Source organism: Naegleria fowleri, assembly GCF_008403515.1.
Source record: "Naegleria fowleri strain ATCC 30894 chromosome Unknown tig29, whole genome shotgun sequence".
Taxonomy (NCBI): Eukaryota; Heterolobosea; class Eutetramitea; order Acrasida; family Naegleriidae; genus Naegleria; species Naegleria fowleri.
In genome coordinates, this window is record NW_025407961.1 from 559,918 (window position 1) to 578,938 (window position 19,021).

At 36.5% G+C, this 19,021-nt stretch overlaps 10 protein-coding genes across 10 annotated transcripts in view; 3 read left to right on the forward strand and 7 right to left on the reverse strand.

Moving 5' to 3' along the window:
- FDP41_002481 (uncharacterized protein) overlaps window positions 1–1,484 on the reverse strand; it is a gene marked incomplete at both ends in the record, with an annotated part of 2,348 nt that extends 864 nt beyond the window's left edge. Inside the window, 3 exons of the mRNA XM_044705680.1 lie at window positions 589–658; window positions 731–1,221; window positions 1,339–1,484. Of these exons, the coding sequence (XP_044563374.1) occupies window positions 589–658; window positions 731–1,221; window positions 1,339–1,484 (707 nt within the window). The remainder of the gene's footprint in view (window positions 1–588; window positions 659–730; window positions 1,222–1,338) is intronic.
- Window positions 1,485–2,332: 848 nt separating this feature from the next.
- On the reverse strand, window positions 2,333–3,711 carry FDP41_002482 (uncharacterized protein; the record flags this gene model as incomplete). The annotated part of the gene is made up of 2 exons (XM_044705681.1): window positions 2,333–3,212; window positions 3,305–3,711. 2 exons carry the CDS (start codon window positions 3,709–3,711, stop codon window positions 2,333–2,335), a joined length of 1,287 nt encoding a protein of 428 aa, XP_044563375.1.
- A 67-nt stretch (window positions 3,712–3,778) lies between these two features.
- On the reverse strand, window positions 3,779–5,797 carry FDP41_002483 (uncharacterized protein; the record flags this gene model as incomplete). The annotated part of the gene is made up of 1 exon (XM_044705682.1): window positions 3,779–5,797. The coding sequence occupies one exon, from the start codon at window positions 5,795–5,797 to the stop codon at window positions 3,779–3,781; it is 2,019 nt and encodes a 672-aa protein (XP_044563376.1).
- Window positions 5,798–6,256: 459 nt separating this feature from the next.
- FDP41_002484 (uncharacterized protein) lies at window positions 6,257–7,012 on the forward strand (the record flags this gene model as incomplete). The annotated part of the gene is made up of 1 exon (XM_044705683.1): window positions 6,257–7,012. The coding sequence occupies one exon, from the start codon at window positions 6,257–6,259 to the stop codon at window positions 7,010–7,012; it is 756 nt and encodes a 251-aa protein (XP_044563377.1).
- Window positions 7,013–7,243: 231 nt separating this feature from the next.
- FDP41_002485 (uncharacterized protein) lies at window positions 7,244–9,761 on the forward strand (the record flags this gene model as incomplete). Its single annotated transcript, XM_044705684.1, has 4 exons — window positions 7,244–7,759; window positions 7,828–7,983; window positions 8,072–8,674; window positions 8,724–9,761. The coding sequence occupies 4 exons, from the start codon at window positions 7,244–7,246 to the stop codon at window positions 9,759–9,761; spliced, it is 2,313 nt and encodes a 770-aa protein (XP_044563378.1).
- A 47-nt stretch (window positions 9,762–9,808) lies between these two features.
- FDP41_002486 (uncharacterized protein) lies at window positions 9,809–13,373 on the reverse strand (the record flags this gene model as incomplete). The annotated part of the gene is made up of 5 exons (XM_044705685.1): window positions 9,809–10,666; window positions 10,727–11,001; window positions 11,095–11,727; window positions 11,777–11,824; window positions 11,888–13,373. The coding sequence occupies 5 exons, from the start codon at window positions 13,371–13,373 to the stop codon at window positions 9,809–9,811; spliced, it is 3,300 nt and encodes a 1,099-aa protein (XP_044563379.1).
- Window positions 13,374–14,047: 674 nt separating this feature from the next.
- Window positions 14,048–14,833, forward strand: FDP41_002487 (uncharacterized protein; the record flags this gene model as incomplete). The annotated part of the gene is made up of 1 exon (XM_044705686.1): window positions 14,048–14,833. One exon carries the CDS (start codon window positions 14,048–14,050, stop codon window positions 14,831–14,833), a length of 786 nt encoding a protein of 261 aa, XP_044563380.1.
- Window positions 14,834–15,183: 350 nt separating this feature from the next.
- FDP41_002488 (Peroxin 3 (Pex3), putative) lies at window positions 15,184–16,579 on the reverse strand (the record flags this gene model as incomplete). The annotated part of the gene is made up of 2 exons (XM_044705687.1): window positions 15,184–16,179; window positions 16,364–16,579. 2 exons carry the CDS (start codon window positions 16,577–16,579, stop codon window positions 15,184–15,186), a joined length of 1,212 nt encoding a protein of 403 aa, XP_044563381.1.
- Window positions 16,580–16,771: 192 nt separating this feature from the next.
- FDP41_002489 (uncharacterized protein) lies at window positions 16,772–17,557 on the reverse strand (the record flags this gene model as incomplete). The annotated part of the gene is made up of 1 exon (XM_044705688.1): window positions 16,772–17,557. One exon carries the CDS (start codon window positions 17,555–17,557, stop codon window positions 16,772–16,774), a length of 786 nt encoding a protein of 261 aa, XP_044563382.1.
- A 109-nt stretch (window positions 17,558–17,666) lies between these two features.
- FDP41_002490 (uncharacterized protein) overlaps window positions 17,667–19,021 on the reverse strand; it is a gene marked incomplete at both ends in the record, with an annotated part of 2,192 nt that continues 837 nt past the window's right edge. Inside the window, 2 exons of the mRNA XM_044705690.1 lie at window positions 17,667–17,914; window positions 18,012–18,971. Of these exons, the coding sequence (XP_044563383.1) occupies window positions 17,667–17,914; window positions 18,012–18,971 (1,208 nt within the window). The remainder of the gene's footprint in view (window positions 17,915–18,011; window positions 18,972–19,021) is intronic.

Here is a 19,021-nt window from a genome sequence, read left to right on the forward strand (position 1 = left end):
AAAACACCGAATCTTTCATATTCCGAACAAATAACCAAGCACATAGTGGAACGTTATAAGAACATTTTAGAAAACCAAGAGGACAAGAGTAGATTTGATAAAATACGAGAGGAATTAGAATCCGAGGAAAATCAAACGAGTATTCAAAATATAATTCGTAATGTTAGATTGAATCTGGTTGAGGAACCATCGGAAGAAATTAAAAAAGCACAGGAAGACAAAATGGATGAAAGACGAAGACAACAGTTTGAAGAGAGAAAACGAGCAGAAATCGAAAGAAGAAAAAACGCAGGAAAAGAAAAGAAAGAGCCAATCAACAAAATTGAGTACAAAGTTGTTGAACGAGGTTGAATAAATCTCGAGATTCATACTGGCCTAACAATTCCAATAATACACAATTTTCACAATTAACTGACCTGCACCTAATATAATTCAGCCATGCTTTATTTTGATGTTGGACTTCTTCTGGATGGCAACAATGCATTATTGAACTGTATTGGATTTCTTGGCGATGTTGGACGAGATCTTTTCAGAGGGGTATACAATAGCTTGTGTGCCTCGTTCCTGTTAAAAAGAAATCCTGAGGACTTCCCAGTGTCACCATTATTAATGTTGTTGACATTCTTGTTTGTACTTCCAAGAGCAAACAGAGGAGATCCTAATTTGAATACCCATAAGAATGAAGAAGATTCATTTCAGTTCAACTGAAACAAAAACACAAATAACTTACGGTGGTCGTTGTTGGTATTATTGAGGCCTGCATTGCTCGAGCTTTTAAGGAGCGCAGCAACTCCGCTTGTCGAAGAATTTTGAGCGAGTGCATTATTGGGCGAGGTCTTTGAGACTCTAAAATCTAACAGTCCACTTGTGGCCGATGAGCGTATCGGTTGATTCTTGTTGAACAAGAGGTTACTGTTTCCAGGACTAATATTTTCCTGATTTTCTTTGTAGGTGGATGACGGAGAAACAATAGTATGGCTTTCCAACTCGCTGCTAAGACTTGGTGAAGTGGATCTCATTCCTCCACTCTGTTCGTATTTTCTTTTGAGGGAATTGTACAATTCTTGAAGCTTATTTCTCTCTCTAACTTTTTCTGAGTATTTCTCTTGAATGTTCTGAAATTCTCTTTTAGTCAATTCATATTGTTCCTCAGTGACTTGAAGCCTCTCGGAAACGGATTGGAGTTTTTGTTTGGTGTCGTTCAGCTTTTCAACGTATGATCTTTTGTTGATACAGGTTAATGGCCGTAACGATTCATAACAAATGATAAATGATTGCAAGAAACACGTTATTCAACGTTATGAGTAGAATAATACTACATGCAATTCAAATACGTACTTTTCCATTTGGGATGCTTTGCTGAGGGTATCTTTATGAAGAAATTCCTGATATTTGATTTCAACTTGTCTCTGATTGTCCCAGAACTTGAAAGCATTGTGAGCAGCCTCAAGAATTACGTCCGGTGGAAGACCGCACAAACACATCTATGTGTTGTTGTTGAAGAGAGCAAAAGAGAGAATCAAAATCTGAGAACCTTCATCAAAAACAACTCACCGTTTTCTCCTCCACTTGAGCCTTACTCAACTCAACTTGCCTTATATCCCGAGAAGAGAGAGGCTTTTCGCATGCAGGGCAAGACATATCCTTTGAAAAGTGTTTAATTGCATCATCCTTGCCTTTGGCATCAGGTTATTGATGAATTTGTTGCCTCCTCAATAAGAACTTACAAAACACGTGATTACAACTTGTAATGAAATACAATTCCTCCACTTGTCGCCAGCAAGAATTGCATTTCATTTTTTTTCATAAGGTCGTTAAAAACGGGTAAAGTTTTTTAAAAAGGACATGATGATCATGGAGAGATGAAAGGAATTCATCATCATTACACCTTTCTGTTGTTGTTTTTCAATGATTCCCTTTCAATGTTTCTCTTTCACCTTTTCTTTCACCCGCGACACTTTGAACCCAAAAAAACACTCAAAAAATTTTTTTCAGAACCATAACACCTTTAATGTTGCGTCTGTCATTCGTTTCGTGCTGCATTCTTCTCTGGTGACTTTCTCGGTAGCACAGATCAGTGTCATCCAATAGAAACAAACATACGGGGAGAGCCTTTGCGAAGGCTTCTCTCGCTCTCACACGAGCACAAGTTTCTGGGAAAGTCTCTGGATACACCATGCAGGTCATGGACAGGTAGAAAGTACCGCCTCGAAAGAGGGCACGCCAAGGGTCATCGACCCGGACTTTGGTCTCACTGGCTTCTATCTTCACTACAAAGGCATGAAAACACAATGTCACTGGCATTGAACCAAATAGAGCTTACTGATCCGTGTTACTTTTTGGCTGTGAAAATGTTCTCGTTGGTGGAGGAAGTGGCTGGAGCCTGAGCACTGTACAGTGCTGAATGTACTGCTTCATCGTAATGGTGATGATGATTATAGGCACGAGCAGTATTGTTGTATTCGAGTACATGCTCCCAGAATTTCTCCATATTTGCTTTCTGTTCCTCGGGTCTTTCACTTGAGAAATAACATCGACATTTAAGATTTCTCATGTCTTGAGATTGGAGCAATTCTTGGTCCAAGGTCATGTCTTGATCGTCACCAAAGACACAACAGCATTTCTTGGATCCCAATCCAGAAAAGTGAAGAATAGGCGTTTGTTGAAATTCCTGACGATCCATTCTCTCTACGAAAAGAACCACACTATCCGTATAGTTCAGAACTTGTTGAATAAATCTTGTGAAAATTCCATTTTCTCCTGTGATTAAAATTCTTCCAGAAAGTTCTACACATAAAACCACAATGTCACCTTTCTGGATGGGAGGTGTGAGGTGGTCCAGTGATGATGACTGAGTGGTCTTGTTGGAAGCACTTGCTTTCAAATTGGAAGTGTTCAGTAATACACGACTACTCGAAGACTCTTTGTTTTGGGTGGAACTGCTCTCTTCGAGTTTTTTATCATCCTCTTCGGAGTCATTCTTAACGAGAACAATGGCATTCTCAGAAAAATCATCATCGCTCAAAGCGCCACTATCATCTTGTGCTTTAGTGTGGGGAGGCATGTGTGGAGAGTCTGTATCAGAGTTATCACTATTGTCGTGTGCATGGATGTCAAAGATACTCTTCTCATTTACTGGCATGTTCACACTATGAGATGTCTCTATGGATGTCCTAATTGTGGGTTTTAGGAGTTTAAGACGTTCTTTCCGTCTTTTAAGATGTGCATGATGCAAATAATAATAATCATTGAAATTGATGTCATTTCCAAACAATTCTGTTGCAAGTTCAAAAGTAATACTTACGCAAGTGACTGCAAAGCTCCATAACTATGAGACTTTTTCATTGTGGCAGATGTATTGTCTGTACTACGTCTTCTCTTCAGAGTTGCATTTAAGCTCCATAGGTCTGTAATAGTTCTCTTCACTAGGACATATTGACTCATGGATTGTATGTTCTTCTCTGGAATTAAGTCTTTTCCATTCATAAATTGTTCTCTACTTCTCACACAAACCAGAATGTTCGTTTGTTTTGAATGTTTCTTCTTTTCCTTCGACTTGGCAAAATACCTTGTATTATAGAGACTGTTAACCGCTGCGGAAACAGTTTCTCTTTCATTATCCAGACCGAAAAACCAAACGTTTCTTTTTTGTTCATAATCTTGTAAATCCTTAATTTCAATTTTAACCTCTGAATTGGAAAAAAGTTTCATGACAGAATTAATAGAGGTGGAGGACTCGAGTTTTGTGTGATGTGCCGTCACTCGTTCTAGTGCGACATCAATGACCTCTCGGAAAAATTGAGAGAGAATAAGTTCTGTGGAGTCTGTTTGTGATTTTAGTCATGATTGCCTTGTGTTGCACAATATATGGTTTTGAGTTGGTGTAAAGGTTGGAAATTTCAATTTCTGCATTTTCCTTCCTTTTAATGGCGTCATAAATGTCGGTGCATTTATCGAGGCCATGAAGGACATAGAGAGTGGGAAAGCCTTCCAAAAGCCTCAGTTTGTTTTTAAAATCTTTGCTCATTTTGTTTCCTACTGTTGATAATACAATAACTCCGTCAATGTGGCAAAGAGGTCGCTTTGTTTGCTTAGTTTGTTCGTCTTCGTCAGTGTTGAAAAAGTCCTCAGTATCAGTACTATCCTCGTTAAATTTGTACATGACAAATGATCTACTGAACGACTCATCACTCCTAGATAAAACATATCTGTTCTCTTTGGCTTCCTTGCCATTATTAAATCCTATTAACTTTACACAAGATTTGAACCACTTGAGCACGTCACGTTTTTGGCTGTCAGTATGGGTTACAATCGTTTTGGAGCCGATTAAAAATTTCATAAGATATTCCACTAAATCCTCGCCCAAATCACTGGGTTGTTCAATTTCAGACTCGTCCAACAATAGTAAAATATTAAGTCTTTCGTATAACTTTTTCATAAATAAAAAGAAAAATAAAATACTCTCTCGTAGAGTATTGTTAGCTTCGTCCTCGTACATTTGTAAACCATGAAATTGGAGTGCATTTCTTGAAGATCCTTCACTCACTTTCTTTTTTGATCCTTTCTTAATGCAAATTTCTCTAATTTCATCGAAGTAGATATTGTTAGATAATTTTATCTGCTCGGCAGATGCATTTTCACATGGTCGATAATTTGGAAAAAATCTGTATGTGATTGGCTCAAGAGTAAAAGTTGTATAGTCACTAAAGAGAAACAATGACTTGGTTACAGTTGCGGCCAAAATTACGTCCTTATTATGAAAGTGTTCAATGTAATAGGCCTTGCAATGAAATGGTAGTTTTTTCTTGGTAGTTGTCTTTTTATCGGTAGATGTGATGGTCTCTTTCTTTTGTTCTGAAGTTGGTTGGTCGTCGTACTCTTCCATCACTTCAACTGATGTCTGGGTTCGAGGTATGTAGTTCATAATTGAATTTTTAGTATTTCCAAAATATCTCGAAAAAAGAGAGTCACTTTTCGAAGATTCTTCATGTTTTGAATTTGGTGAGGTTGATAAATTTGTGTGGCTGCTGCGAGTTGATTCAGAATCATGTAAACCAACTAATAAAATGAAATAATCAGAATAAGTATGAAATGGAAATCGCCCTAAACAAAATGTGTTTGGTTCAAGTCTAAACCGGATAATATTATTCCAGTCCGACAGGCCTTCATTTGTCAAATCTATTGCATGACAAGAGGAAAAGAAAAAATGTTTGTGGCTTTTTAAACGTGCTGAGGAAGATGAAGCTGTTTTTTCTTGATTGTAAAAGTAATAAGCAGGAGGGTACTCATACAAAGGATTACTCTTACTTGGCAAAATTGTTGGCTTGTTCTCTTTTTTCCAATGAATATGCAATCCTTTGACACCCCAATAAATTGGCTTGTCTGTTCTATTTTCCATACAGAAAATTCCCCATTCTCGTTCTTTTTGATCAGAAGATGTCACAGATGAGGAAGAAGTTGTTACCTTTTGGAATGATGGTGGCTGAATATTATGATTTGTCGAGCCAAACATTGATGATAAAAATCGGCCTGATCCGTGTGTTTGTTGTTGTATTGATTGCTGAGATTGTGCATTCGGTTTTAAATCTGAAACATTTGATAAAGCTGATGATTCCAAACCCTCGACTGATAAGCTTTTGACGTGATATTGATATTTCAACGAACCAACAGTTGTTGCTGAATTTACTCGATTGTTCATGTCTGATTCAAAAACTGGCTCTTTCGTTTGATGAGAGGTCATTTGCTCTTCTTCTGACTGTTGGTCGTTGATTTCCGCAAACGTGTTATTCGTACTCATGTTGTTGAATAATAATACGACTATTAAAAGTATTTGTTCGGGATTTGTAATTCGGGATTGTGGCAAAACAATTAGACAATATAATCCCTATCAAAATAGGCTATTGCTAAAATCGATGTGTTATTGTTGCTGTTTTTCAACAAAAAAACACACAAGCAGCAGAAGCACACACTGTGTTGAGTGTTTTGTACGACTCGTAGCAATTCTTCCAAATCTCTCTTTTCGGTGAATTTTTTGTGTTTGATAAATTGGGTGATGAGAAGGAAAAGAGGTTTGGAAATTCTGCGAGCATTCATTCTCATGGGAAGTTGTTGATCCACAGAGCACATTGTTGAGAAGCTGCAATACTGATAGAAATCGATTACGTATAATGTTTTAATCGATGGTCCTGCCAAGCTTGGATCTATGGACAGGTTTCCAAAAACAGATAATAACGTAAACACTGGTCAATATAATAAAATGAGCAGATTGTTGAAAGCGGTTGGTGATACCTTGTTCTCTCCTTCGGTGAACAAACCTCTCTACTCGACCCACTATCCAACATCACTCTTTCAGAAATCAGTAATTATTGCTGGCTCTACTTTGATATCAGCTTTCCGACCATTGAGAACCGATATGGTGGGTGCTCTGGGAGAGACCACAGGTGTTCAAGCCTTGGAATATGTGAGGAGTCAAATGGTTCTCTCAAAGCAAGGAAATGAAATTCTCAAAGAACGTCCCAATATTGATGAGAAGGTGAATCCACAATTTTGGGAATATATTTCAACACTTCCACCGGATACCTTTGGAGGAGCCTATTATAAATTTATGAGTAGTAACGGATTTATTGCGAGTGAGAGACCTCCCGTTCGTTTTGTGGATGACGAAGAATTGGCCTACATCATGTTCCGATACAGACAAACGCATGATTATTTCCATGTGTTGGCTGATTTACCTCCATCGGTCTATGCCGAAATTATTGTCAAATGGATTGAGTTCTTCCAAACTAGATTACCCATGACGTTGCTGAGCGGAGCTGCAGCACCATTTACTCAACTCACTTTTGAACAACAGAAGGAATTGGCCACTGTGTTTATTCCTTGGGCTTTTGATACTGGAAGAAATTGCAACTTCCTCATGTCAGTCTATTTTGAAAAGTATTACTTGGATAAGCCTGTGGAACAGGTCCGAAAAGAATTGAATTTTAAGATTGCACCTAGAAGTAATCTTGTGTAATAATAATAATTAACTTGTGCAAATCTCGAGTGTGAAATTCCTTGAAGAAGAGATTATTCACAAACCCATTCAATATTCATTTGGCTATTATCACTAACTGGTTCCTTATTATTGGAATCTTAACACATTGTTATTACCTGATATTAATAGTGCTCAATAACAACAATGCTGCATTTGTCATTTTCACTGATTGATCATTCCAGTCGTCATCATCTTTTCAAGAGCAAAAAAATGTCCACAGCTATCAAGATCTATGTACATGATGAGAGCACACAAACAACCAAAATTTTGCAGTGGCAGACATTAAGTAATCATCAACAACAAATGCAAGCTCTAAAGGCTCGGATTGAACAAGAATTTGAATTGAAAAAACAAGGCAAAGTTTTGGTTGACTTACGGAGTGAAAACAACAGGCCAATTCATTCTCTGAAGGACAAGATGGATATATTCATCGTTGTTGCCACATCATCCGAGGCAGGTAACAGTGATGAAAAAAAGAATTCTAGGCTTGGAGAGGAGAATCAACCTTGTAAAGCCTCCTCTCCACCTTCATCAATAGTCATCACTCCAAACCAAATGACAAAACCTCCACTAGTATCGGAAGGAGGATCAAGCCAAGCACATGATGCTTCAAAAAAAAGCAGCATGGAGAGAGGAACAGCGTTGTTATCCTCCACACCCTCACAATATGAATTACAAGAACTTGCCAAAAACGCAGTTCAGTTCTATCAAGCCAAAAAATACAGAGTATGTAGAATGTGTTCGAATTTCGAGCAAAGTTTCATCATCATTCACTGTGAACTCCACAACAATAGCAATCCGTAGAAGCCTACAAGAAAATCAAACAGGCCAATGTGGATGTCATGGGATGTAACAATAATATTGCCACTGTTTACTTGACTGCCAACATGTATGACAGAGCTTTAAAATATTTGAAAGAAATTCTTAAAACAGATTCCTTAGACTTTACTGTCCACAATAAGATTGCCAAATGTTATTTTGGAAAAAAACAATACAAAGAATGTGTGCAATATTTGCTGAATACAATTAAAGTTATAGACCAAGTACACAAAAGCAGCCAGCGAAGAACAAAAATTAGAACTTAAAAAGATTTCAGCAAGCGCTCAATTGGATCTTGCAAAATGCTTGTTAAATTTACAAGAAAAAGAGCAAGCATTTACATTAATTGCTACTGTGTTAAAGCAAGATGAAAATAATATTGAAGCACTTTTGGAATATGCATCTTATGTTTATAGAGAGTCAAAAGATCCATCTGATGCCCTTACTGCCTTGCTTCGAGTCCTTGTTGTAGATAAAGAAAACAAGATAGCCAAAGAATTACTTTCAGATATTGTCGCTGAGAAAGGCGTGCAGATATTGATTGACCACATTTCTCAAGGAAACAAGTTGACACCTGCCATGGCTCCTGGAGTTGCATGGATGGCTCTTATTGTTAAGGAATTTTCATGTATTACAGAGGCAGTAGAATTGTACAAATTATCGTTAGAACTTGCTCCGGACAATATTTCATATTTATTGAACTTGATTCATACCTTGGAAATTGATGTAAGATATGCAGACGCTTTACGTGAGGTGAAATCATTTTGTGAAAAAAATCCAAATTGTAAAAGTGGCGATTTTACTTCGCACCATTTATTGGAGGTATGTTGTAACGTGTAAGTCAACACACATAATCTTCAATATTGTTCAGCTCTTGAACCAAATTGATCAACTCGATATACTGAAAGATCCATTTCAAAATACGGATCCAATAGCTCAGAAATATTATTGTGGAGAGTATGCTCAACAATATGCAGACACATGGGAAACTACATTTATTGATGATTATGGATCGGTTTTTTGGAAGAAAGAAGAAACATTCAATTTGAAAGAGTTGAAAGATACAATTACAAAACATCGGTTGCATGACAATATCACACAAGCAGATTTAGATTTTTTAGCTGTGGGCTTCACAGTTGTAAAGATTTGCTATATTTGTGGCTTCTTATCATGCCTTCCTAACCTTATTCAAGCTTTGGAGAGGGAACGTATGAAGCGTGAATTACACAATACACAAATTCGAAATGAGCATGCCTATTTTTGCACCATTACTCAATTGCTGTCACAATATTTGTACAAGACTCTTCCTGTGAAGAGAGTGGACAATGTTGAGGAAAATCATATTTATCTTGTGGGAGAGTCGCATTCATTGAGTTCTGCTTTTCAAGTCATTAATTTTAAAGGAACTAGGCAATTGTTATTGACCAAGTTAGTGACAGGATGTAAATGCTTCCATTTGCGAGAAAACACAAAATTTTATCCCAAGAGAAATTATTTCAGTTGTCTGGCATCTATTCCTGAAGGCTCTCGAGTAATTTTTATGTTTGGAGAAATTGATTGTCGAGAAGGACTGTGGGTCTCTGTCGATAGATTTAAGTACAAAAATATTCAGGAAGGTATTGCTGTCATTATTAGTTATTACATTAAGCAATTACTGAAGGCTAAAGAAAAGTACGACCTGTATGTGCATCCAGCACCTCCCGTTCTGGATATGACTCGGGAGACTGTGAAAATGTTTAATGCTCATCTCAAGTCTGAATGTGCAAAACATGGACTGAGATACCTTGACTTTTTGGATGACTTGCTCACTAACAATGGAAAAGATTTGAAAAAAGAATTGTTCCTCGATGGAATCCATTGCTCACCGAATATTACCAAGTATTTGGAGAAGGCATTGAACAAGTTTTAAATGAAAATTCTCAGTGTGTTGAATATTAAACAGCAGCTCGGTTTACTTCAAATGACTTGTTGCCTGTCAGCCTCCAATTCATTGATGAAATATTTGAAAGGAGGTTCGTAAGCTCGCTTCATTTGTTCGAGTAATTCGTCGTTTGGTTTCGTAAGTGTCGAAAAGGAAACCTTAGAATTGTGATCACTACCATAGGAATTGTAATAGTGTGGCTCGCCAGGTCTAGCTCTAATTTCTTGATCTTCATTGAGAGAGCCATTCGTATTGGATGTGATGGATCCTGTCAAGAAAATATTTCGGATGGGTTTGAATATTCGTTGTCGAATGAAATCCTTTGCAGTTGTGTTTTTGGTAAAATAAGTAAACCACACCACCATAATTCCTGTAAATGCAATTCCACTCAGTACTGTGTGTGAAATGAACCAGGCGTTGGCTTTGATTCTAATTCCAAAAAATAAAGTCATGCTTCCGTGATAGATGGCCATAATTGACATCACTAGAGAACACAAAAGCGAAATTAATTTTCTGTGAGATTTAAAATTGTTAGTGAGTACTCCTTGACAAGCTCCCTCTGCAACGTGTCCATAAATATACATAATGACATATCGATCTACCAAATGTTTGAAAAAGAGATAAAGCAAACAGCAGAATAAAATCAATGGAGAAAATAATGAGTTTGTGATGCAAATTGCAAGAATTGAAAGCATGAATGGATACTCATATTCAAAGTAGAAGAGAGAAAGTTCACATGCTTTCAATTTTTGAAGGGGACTACATTTAGGGAGATATCTGGTTCCCCACAAGTAATAAATTAAATTATAAACTCTCAAAATATCTTCACAATTTTTCAAAATGGCTGTTTGAAGGACAAAGTTAAAGAAATAGGATCCAGCACCAGGAAGAAACTTGACATCATAATTATGCATACATGATGACAAAAAAATAATGCACAAAATAACACCTACCATATTGCTGAGCATTTCTGAAATATTTCCTTGTTGTTGCACAAGATTGATAAAGGCATCAAAACTCGTCAAAGAAAGCATTGGCATGATCAAGGTAGAAAGAACCAGATAGATGAATAATCTAGAAATGAGTTTTCTCATGTATCTTGATTTGGACCTAAATTTTGAAAAGTCTTGAGCATACCAGATACCATAAGGAAGGAAAATGGAGAAAAGATGGAGAGCAAGTGTCGGTGTGTATTGGAAAATGACGGATCCAAACTCTCCAGCGCTCTCTGTGTGTTGTATAGATTGTCCAATTAAAAATTGGAACCAATGAATGTTGTCGTTGTTTCATGGATTTTGTGTGTGAATTCGTATAGACTTACCTTTAAACTTGAATAGAGAAATGTGCACAATAGGTATACGTGTCAATGATTCCAATGAGGAGAACAATGCCATAGGTGTGGTCAAGAAAATGAATATTAAAATGACCACAAATTGCATCAAGAAATTTCTCAGCCCATCCCAAAATCCTGTATATGTCAGCATATTTTCCCAGTTGATGTCATTTGGCTCGTAGGCTTGTTTGATCTGGAATGATATGGTTCTAATGGTAGAAATGTTGACTACATCTCCACTCTCATCCAAGTCAGAAATAGTTGAGGCCCTAATTGGCATCTTGATGTCTCCACGCTTATAATAATTATCAATGCATGTTTGGGCATCCTTTGTCGATTCAAAAACTATAAAACCATATTTTAAACATGGAACAATGTCGTGTTCAGCTCCATATTCATCGTTTTTAACCCGATGATAAATTGCATCCCAATGTTGCATGTCAAGTCGCAATTCTCGTTTCCTTTTCCTCAATGTTTCAATTTTTCTGGTTCGGTCACGATAAATGTATCTCCAAAACGTTCTCTTGTGAGCAATGTGAAGATCTTGCAGGAATTCATTATGTTCTAATTGATCACAAATGTCTTGATAATCATTTTGCATTTGAATTCTATCATACACATCTGATAAACTCAGTTGGAGAATCAATTCGATCATGAAAAATTCACCTACCATAAATTAACACTGCTTTCACAACATTTAGGCCAGGACATAACTCCTCTAATTATGAATGAATCATTGTAGGATGATTCAAATATCTCACTTCAGCAAATGATAACATACCTCTGACCATTTTCTCAAATTGAGGTTCGCTGTTAAAATCACTAGGCAAATCCTGAACAAGCACGCTATGTGAGCTAATTACTGCTGTGTGTGATGCCTCATTCTTAGATCCATAGTGTTCAGTTGTAACAATATCATGTCTCGTGAACCTGAATAAAAATAAGCCAAATACGAAGGACACCACAAACGAGAGAAACACGTGAATCAAAAGCAAGAATGGACTGTCCAACACGGTTGATATGGTTGTTCTAAGCAAAGGATAGTCGCTTGGAGCAACATTAAATCCATTAAAATCAAAATTTTTGTTTTCAATATCTGTTTGTTGGGTCAGATGGATGGGAAGTAGTACTATTGCACAAAGAGCGCTAATGATTACCATGGCAGAGATGAATTCTTTTTGAAAGAGTAGGTATACAGCAACATCTCTCGAGTATCGATTCAAGAGGCGTTCCATATCTTCGTGGTTGTGTCTTCTAGAGACAAATGAAAGAAGTACGTCCACGCTAAAATTGACAAATTCCACTAAAAACTCCCATTTTTCTCGACCAAACTCGATCGCGGATGCCTTAAAATGCTCCATTTTGGTTTGGTAAGATTTAGCAAAGGAATTTTTTCTTTGTGGCTTGGATGCAGACTGTGATGGTTTTTCTGCTTGGCTCAAATGCTCTAAGGAAATTCTAGGATTATCCTCAATTACGGGAGATGAGGTTCCAATTAAGTTGTACTCTGAAAGACTGACTGGTGTTGCAATGGTTGTGTTTGTTTTTTCAACATCCTCCTCCATCTCATCATCTTCATTATTTTCATCTTTAAAATCTAGTAGGATTGCAAATTTTGAGTCCTGTTTTTCTCTATTAATAATGGATGATGTTTCCAATAAATCTTCATCAACTGTTGGATAAATATCACCACCTTTATCTTTGTAATTGATATAATTGTTGCGAGATCTGATATTCTCCTTCACGTTTTTTAAAAGGGTTTTCTTTTCTTTCAAATTGAAGAGAGGGAGGCAAGGTCTAAATAATATGAATAATATTAGAAAAACAGCTCCGACACTCAAGTTTGTAACGATAGTAAAGGCGACACCTCCTTGTGGCATATCCACAACAATTGTTCCATTATTTGCTCCATTTGGTTCATCGTTTGGATTCTGATCACTCGTCGAGCTGAGATCCACATAATGCATATGTTTCATCGTTTGGAGTGATGATACTTTCGAATTTGTTTTCACTGTTCCCGATGCCGAATATATTCGGAGAGGCCATGATTGTGTCATTGTTTTGCCATTTATTCCAGGAGCATTGAACATTCTACTATTATCACATGATACGGATTGGTCCATAAACAAAGAACCCTGTACAATTTGATTCAATGGATGGTCCATCATCAAGGTGAATCCACATAAAATTACAATGATCATCCTCATCGTTCCATGAAGCATCTTCTTTCTTGCTTCATTCGTTCGGAAGTGAAGCGAAAAACTCATTTTTTTTAAGACTCAAAATCGCGGAGAAGACGTTCGTTCGATATTCAACGGACCTGAAAAGATCTTTTCTGAAAAGGAATTGCATGAATTCAAGAGTTCTTCCACATGTGAGAATGAAGAGACAGGAATGGAGTGTGAAAGAAAGGATGTTGACGAGATCTAATTCAATGAATAATGGCTGGAGGAGAATGGTTGCTTTTGAGGAAGAAGGTTCAACTCTCTCTTTCGAGTTCCAACTTCTTTGGAACCTTCACGATCTCTGTGAAGTTGCCTTCCTTCCTCACACCTTCATCATTGAAAAAACATTAGATTCTCACACACGTGGCACTCGAACGTTGAAAAGATCATCTACCTATCCTACTGCTTTGTTCGTTCCTTCACCAGTTATATTTCAACTCGCCACAAGAAACCCTCAATCCAGTCAAACGAATCCATCAAAGTCAATGCACGACGAGCATTGAAAAATACAACTACCAAAAAAAACACAACTCTCCTCTTGTGTTCATAAAACTTCTCATCATCATCATTGCAGCAAATTCTCACAACAATTGTTGTGGTTGTACAACGACCTCTCTCTCCGATCTGTCTTTTCCTAATTATCGGCTTTTTGATCAACCAAAAATTCAACTCCATTGTTATTACAATTAATTAATTGATTATTCACAATTTAAAAGATGGGTGGATCCTCCTCTAAACACAACGGCAACAATAACAATACTACCACGAATAGTGGTAGTAAAAACAACAACAACAACACCACTACTACCACAACCTACAATACAAATTCATCATCATCATCGGTAAACAACAAAACAACCACAGCTGCTACCACATCAACAACAGTGAACAGTGGAGATGAGATGGAGAAATTATATGCGCAATATGCTGCTTTAGATCCAAAAGATGCAAGTAATGAAGACGACGTTGATTATATCGGAACAGAAGGCATTCTCAAGATGGCTGAAGATATTGGCATTAATCCGGAACAACGAATTCTGTTGATTATTTTGTACAAGATAGGAGCAACCGAACAATATAAAATCAAGCATAAAGAATTCGTTGAAGGATTCAAACGAAATGGTTGTTATTCGATGAAGGACATTAAGAGCAAAGCACCAACCTGGGAACAACCAATCTTGAATAACAACGCGGAATTTAAAAAGTTTTATATGTGGTGCTACCAATATTCAAAGGAACCAGGAGCAAAGAGTATGTCAGCAGAGATGGCGTCTGCAACATGGCGTTTAATTCTTGGTGACAGATACAAAAAGATTAACGAATGGTGTGATTATGTTGAGAACACGTACAAGAAAGCAATCCAAAAAGATTCTTGGGATTTATTTATTGACTTTGTTCATAATGTTGGTGATGATCTAACGAAATATGATGCTAGTGATGCATGGCCAGTGATTGTTGACGATTATTGCACAATGCTATTGCAAAAGAAGAACGAACAATAGAGATCGGTGTCATGAGATGGCTAATCGTGATGTACATATACTCGTAATATATTCACAAACATTTGAAATATTGTAAATACGACAAATAATTATTTTATATGATCATGACATCATGAAAGGAATTACACCATCACTGATGACCTATTCAGTCAAATATTTCAGCTATTCCAAAATAGAATAGTTGGATGCGTGTCGTGTCAGGAGAACAATCTAAATGATCATCTGTGGTACATTATTCGCATCAAAACAACTTTCCTCTTTCATGAATCAGCAAACATACAATTTGTGAAATCGTGAGTGTTTGAGAAGTCACTTGGCTTGTTCGAAATTATTATTTCTCTGAAATCACCCTATTCATAGAGAAGCAAATCTCGAGCATAAATGAGAACACTATACTTTGTCAGGAATGGGCTTGAATGTATTTGATCTACATAGCCAGGTTCTGACAGGTCCAAGTCTTCCTTCTTACTCATGATCACCCTTAGCTCTTTTGTCAACCATGTGCTGACATTGACCATTGGTAAACGGAGTGGAGCATCCACATCTTCACTTCTTTTGGCAGTCTTTGTAATCTGTTCTTCCATACGTCCATATAAAACAGCGAATGCACTATTGCATGTCTCTCTGAAAACATTAAAATATTCTGGTGATTCAATAAGATCCGACAACTCGTACAATAGCTTCAGAACTTTGTCATTTTCTTCTTTCGTGGACTTGTTCAGGGCTGAAGAATAGTTATTGTTTTTGTTGTCTCCAGCATTAGTGTCTGATTGTTCAGCTTCAGGAATTTGGGAAAGATCGGGTAGCAACAATTCTGCAATTTTTGGGCTTGCATTGTTTGTTGTGGAGGATGGAGGAAAGTCCAATTTCTGTTCGACATTCTTCCTAATATTTTCGACTAATTCCTTAAAGTCATTAATGGCGAAAAGATGTTTGAGTGACAAGTCTGAAATATGTGCCTTAACAACAGACTCAACCAATGACATCAATGTTGGAAATCCAACGTTTTGAAAATGAGCAGCATAGCCCAAGAATCGATGTTGTGTTCTTCTGTCAGAGGAGAGTGACAAGTGATTCTTTAGTCTTTCATCTTCAACTCCTTCTTCAATTTTCTTGTTCTTGTAGGTGTGTTCCATGTACAAGTGTCTTCCGATCATGGATATTTGTATTGACAAGATGGTGTCCATCATGCATAGAGCATAGATAGAAGAAATAACTCTTGTGAACGATTCAAGCTTGATTTTCTCCCAAAGCTTCTTTTTTCGTTCTGTTGATAAATTCTTTTGTGTCTTTAATTCTTCTACTAGTGATTGTGTTGGATAAGTTTTCTCAATTTCTTCCAACAGCTATTCCGGAATGACATAATTGATGAATAAATTTTCCGTTCCGTTCATTGAATATTTACACACATTTTCAAAATATTTAAATATGTAATCATCATTCCATTGAAAGGAACCATATCATCATCATATCCATCAGATTCAATTTTTTCAAGTGATCATTACAGTATACTCATCCACATTTACTCACCTGCGGTATCACAGATAACAAGGCAACTTTGGCAGTATTGTTATTCTCGGAAAATAAATATCTCATCTGTTGTTCTCTCTTTGCTTTCTCCTTCTCTTCATCCTTCTTCTTCCGATACCAATAATAGACAATTCCTCCACCCACACTCACCAAACCACCAATCACACCGGCCCATAACAATTTTCTCTTGTGTTTCTGATAGAAATTGGAGAGCATTTTTTTTTATCACTGTCCATGCGTTTATTTGTTCGAAAATTCAAACGTTATTCATGGCTGTGTGTGCAATTAGTACAGTTAAAGGTGGTTCATGTCATCAAAGTTAGTGTAATTATTGTTGTAAATTTCAATTATTGTTTATCATCAAGGTTAGTGTAAATTTCAAATATTGTTGTAAATTTCAATTATTATTCATGGTCGTGGGTATTTCATGTATAGTTTAAACTTGTTCAAATCAATGAAATTGGGATTAAAATCGTATTGTTGTTCAAATTCATTCCAGGTGAGTTTCAATTCTTCCATGAAAAAATGATTTCGTTTCATCCACATTTTAGTAATAAATCGATAAGCTTCCTTAGTAAATACTTTGTCCCATTTCTTACCCAATCCAACTTTAGCACCTGTTAGGCTATGGATATCTTGTTTAGTCTTGATGAGGTACAATAGTCGTTTGGAGAATTTCTTGTTATTCTTTGCATATATTGAGATATTATATAAATTCCTAAACATTTCTTTTCTTATATCACTATAGTATTTACATTCAAAAATAATGTGTTGCATTGTCTCTCTACTACAGCAAGGACATAGCAAGTTCGTCTTGGATATCTTGTTTAAATTTTCCAAAGTCTTCATCACGTTCACTCTAATTTTAAATATTAGATTTAAGGTTCTGAAACCGATTCCTATTGAGGGGTAAATGTTGGTGAACTTTCTGTTCTTGGGAGGAAGGTTCTTTGGCGTATATGTTCTTTTGTGGAGGCGTTGAAATAGAAGTTTGTACATTGTTTGTCCAGTGTTTTGAGTGTATAATACATTGTTGATAATAATATACCAATTATTGGATGGAATATTAGTAAGAATATTGTTACAATCAGCACCTTTCTTAGCAGCCCTATCTGCTAATTCATTTATGCGGCTATAGATATCTTGTTTACCTGTATGACTATTAACATGCATAATTTTGATCTGATCCTTCATTTTTAAATAATTACGAATTTCTTCAACATAAGGATCTCTAGATTTTCTGAATTGGAAAAGTTGGTCATAAATACTTTTCGCATCTATGACTATTGTTCTAGGAGTGTTGTTATCTAGCTAATCTAACAACTGTGTGGAGCGCTTGAACTTCACTGTTGTAGGAAGTTCCTTGTCCTAAGGTGTGACTTGAGATGGAAACATTCTGATCAGTTACGATACCGTATCCAGCAATATTATTGTTACACGATCCGTCAGTACCAATTAGTGTAGCTTTGTTCAAGAGGTTTGACATGGATGTGTTGTTACCAACATATTTGTAGTATTTGCTTTCGTCTTTTGATTTTTCCAAAATCCATGCTATTGAGAATGTTGCGAATTTGGGTGACATGATTGGAATGTTTGATGTCATTATGTAATTTCACTTGTAAATTTTTAGGGTCAGGAACCCACATACTTAATCTGTTCCAATCTTTATAGAGCAGGAATTGTCTTAAACCTTTAGGGAATTTTCCATAAGGGATGAGAGTTTTTTCATGCCATTGGTCACTCGAATGCCACAATCTAATATTGGAAGATTTGTTCATGAAAATTATTCTCTTGAGATATTGAGGAATCCATGGGTCTGGTTTATACCAAGTAGGGATTGGATCATTGAGGATGTCAAAACAATGCTCCTGTTTGATTCGTTCACAAAGGAATCTTGTAGAAGATCCAAGACAAATATCATATTGTTCAAGGAACTTTCTGACTTTACACATTAGGTCCGAGTAACTCATTTCTTGAACAGAAATTAATCCAAATCCACCTTTGTCTTGATGAGTATAAAACCACTCGAGAGCTAATTTTCTCTTGGTTCTTAATCTTTCACATATAAAGTTGCGAAAGAATTTATCAATTTGTTTCTCTAGATGGTCATTAGCAAGAGGAATTAGGTGGTACAGTGCATACGGAACAATGTCTGTGTTGATAATTTTGACAATGTTCTGTATTGGAAAATTCCAGCCAATAGAGATAGTTCTTCTTTTAACTTCTTCAATAATTGAAGTAGTGTATTTCTTTTGTTCCTCAGTATTATTGGTAATATTATTACCAAGTATAATAATAGAATCATTACTTTTGATCGTACTTCCAGATAATGTCTTGATACTACATTCCTTATCAGAGAAGAGGTTAGTTTTGGAATGATCTAATTCCATGTGATAGCCATGAAGATAGGTTTCAATGTCATGCAAAGAATTTTCAATTTCAGGTTCGTTGGAAAATGAGTTCAAATCATCAATCCATGCGCCTGTACTAATGTTCCAATAATTTGCAACACTAGCACCATTATATGTTATTTCTAAAAATTGTAAGAGAGGCTCAAGCGCAATTTTGAATGCAAGGGGAGAGAAGGTGTCTCCTTGTTTCAATCCATCTTTCACATTGAAACATTCAGATTTACCATTAGGTATAACAAACTTTGTC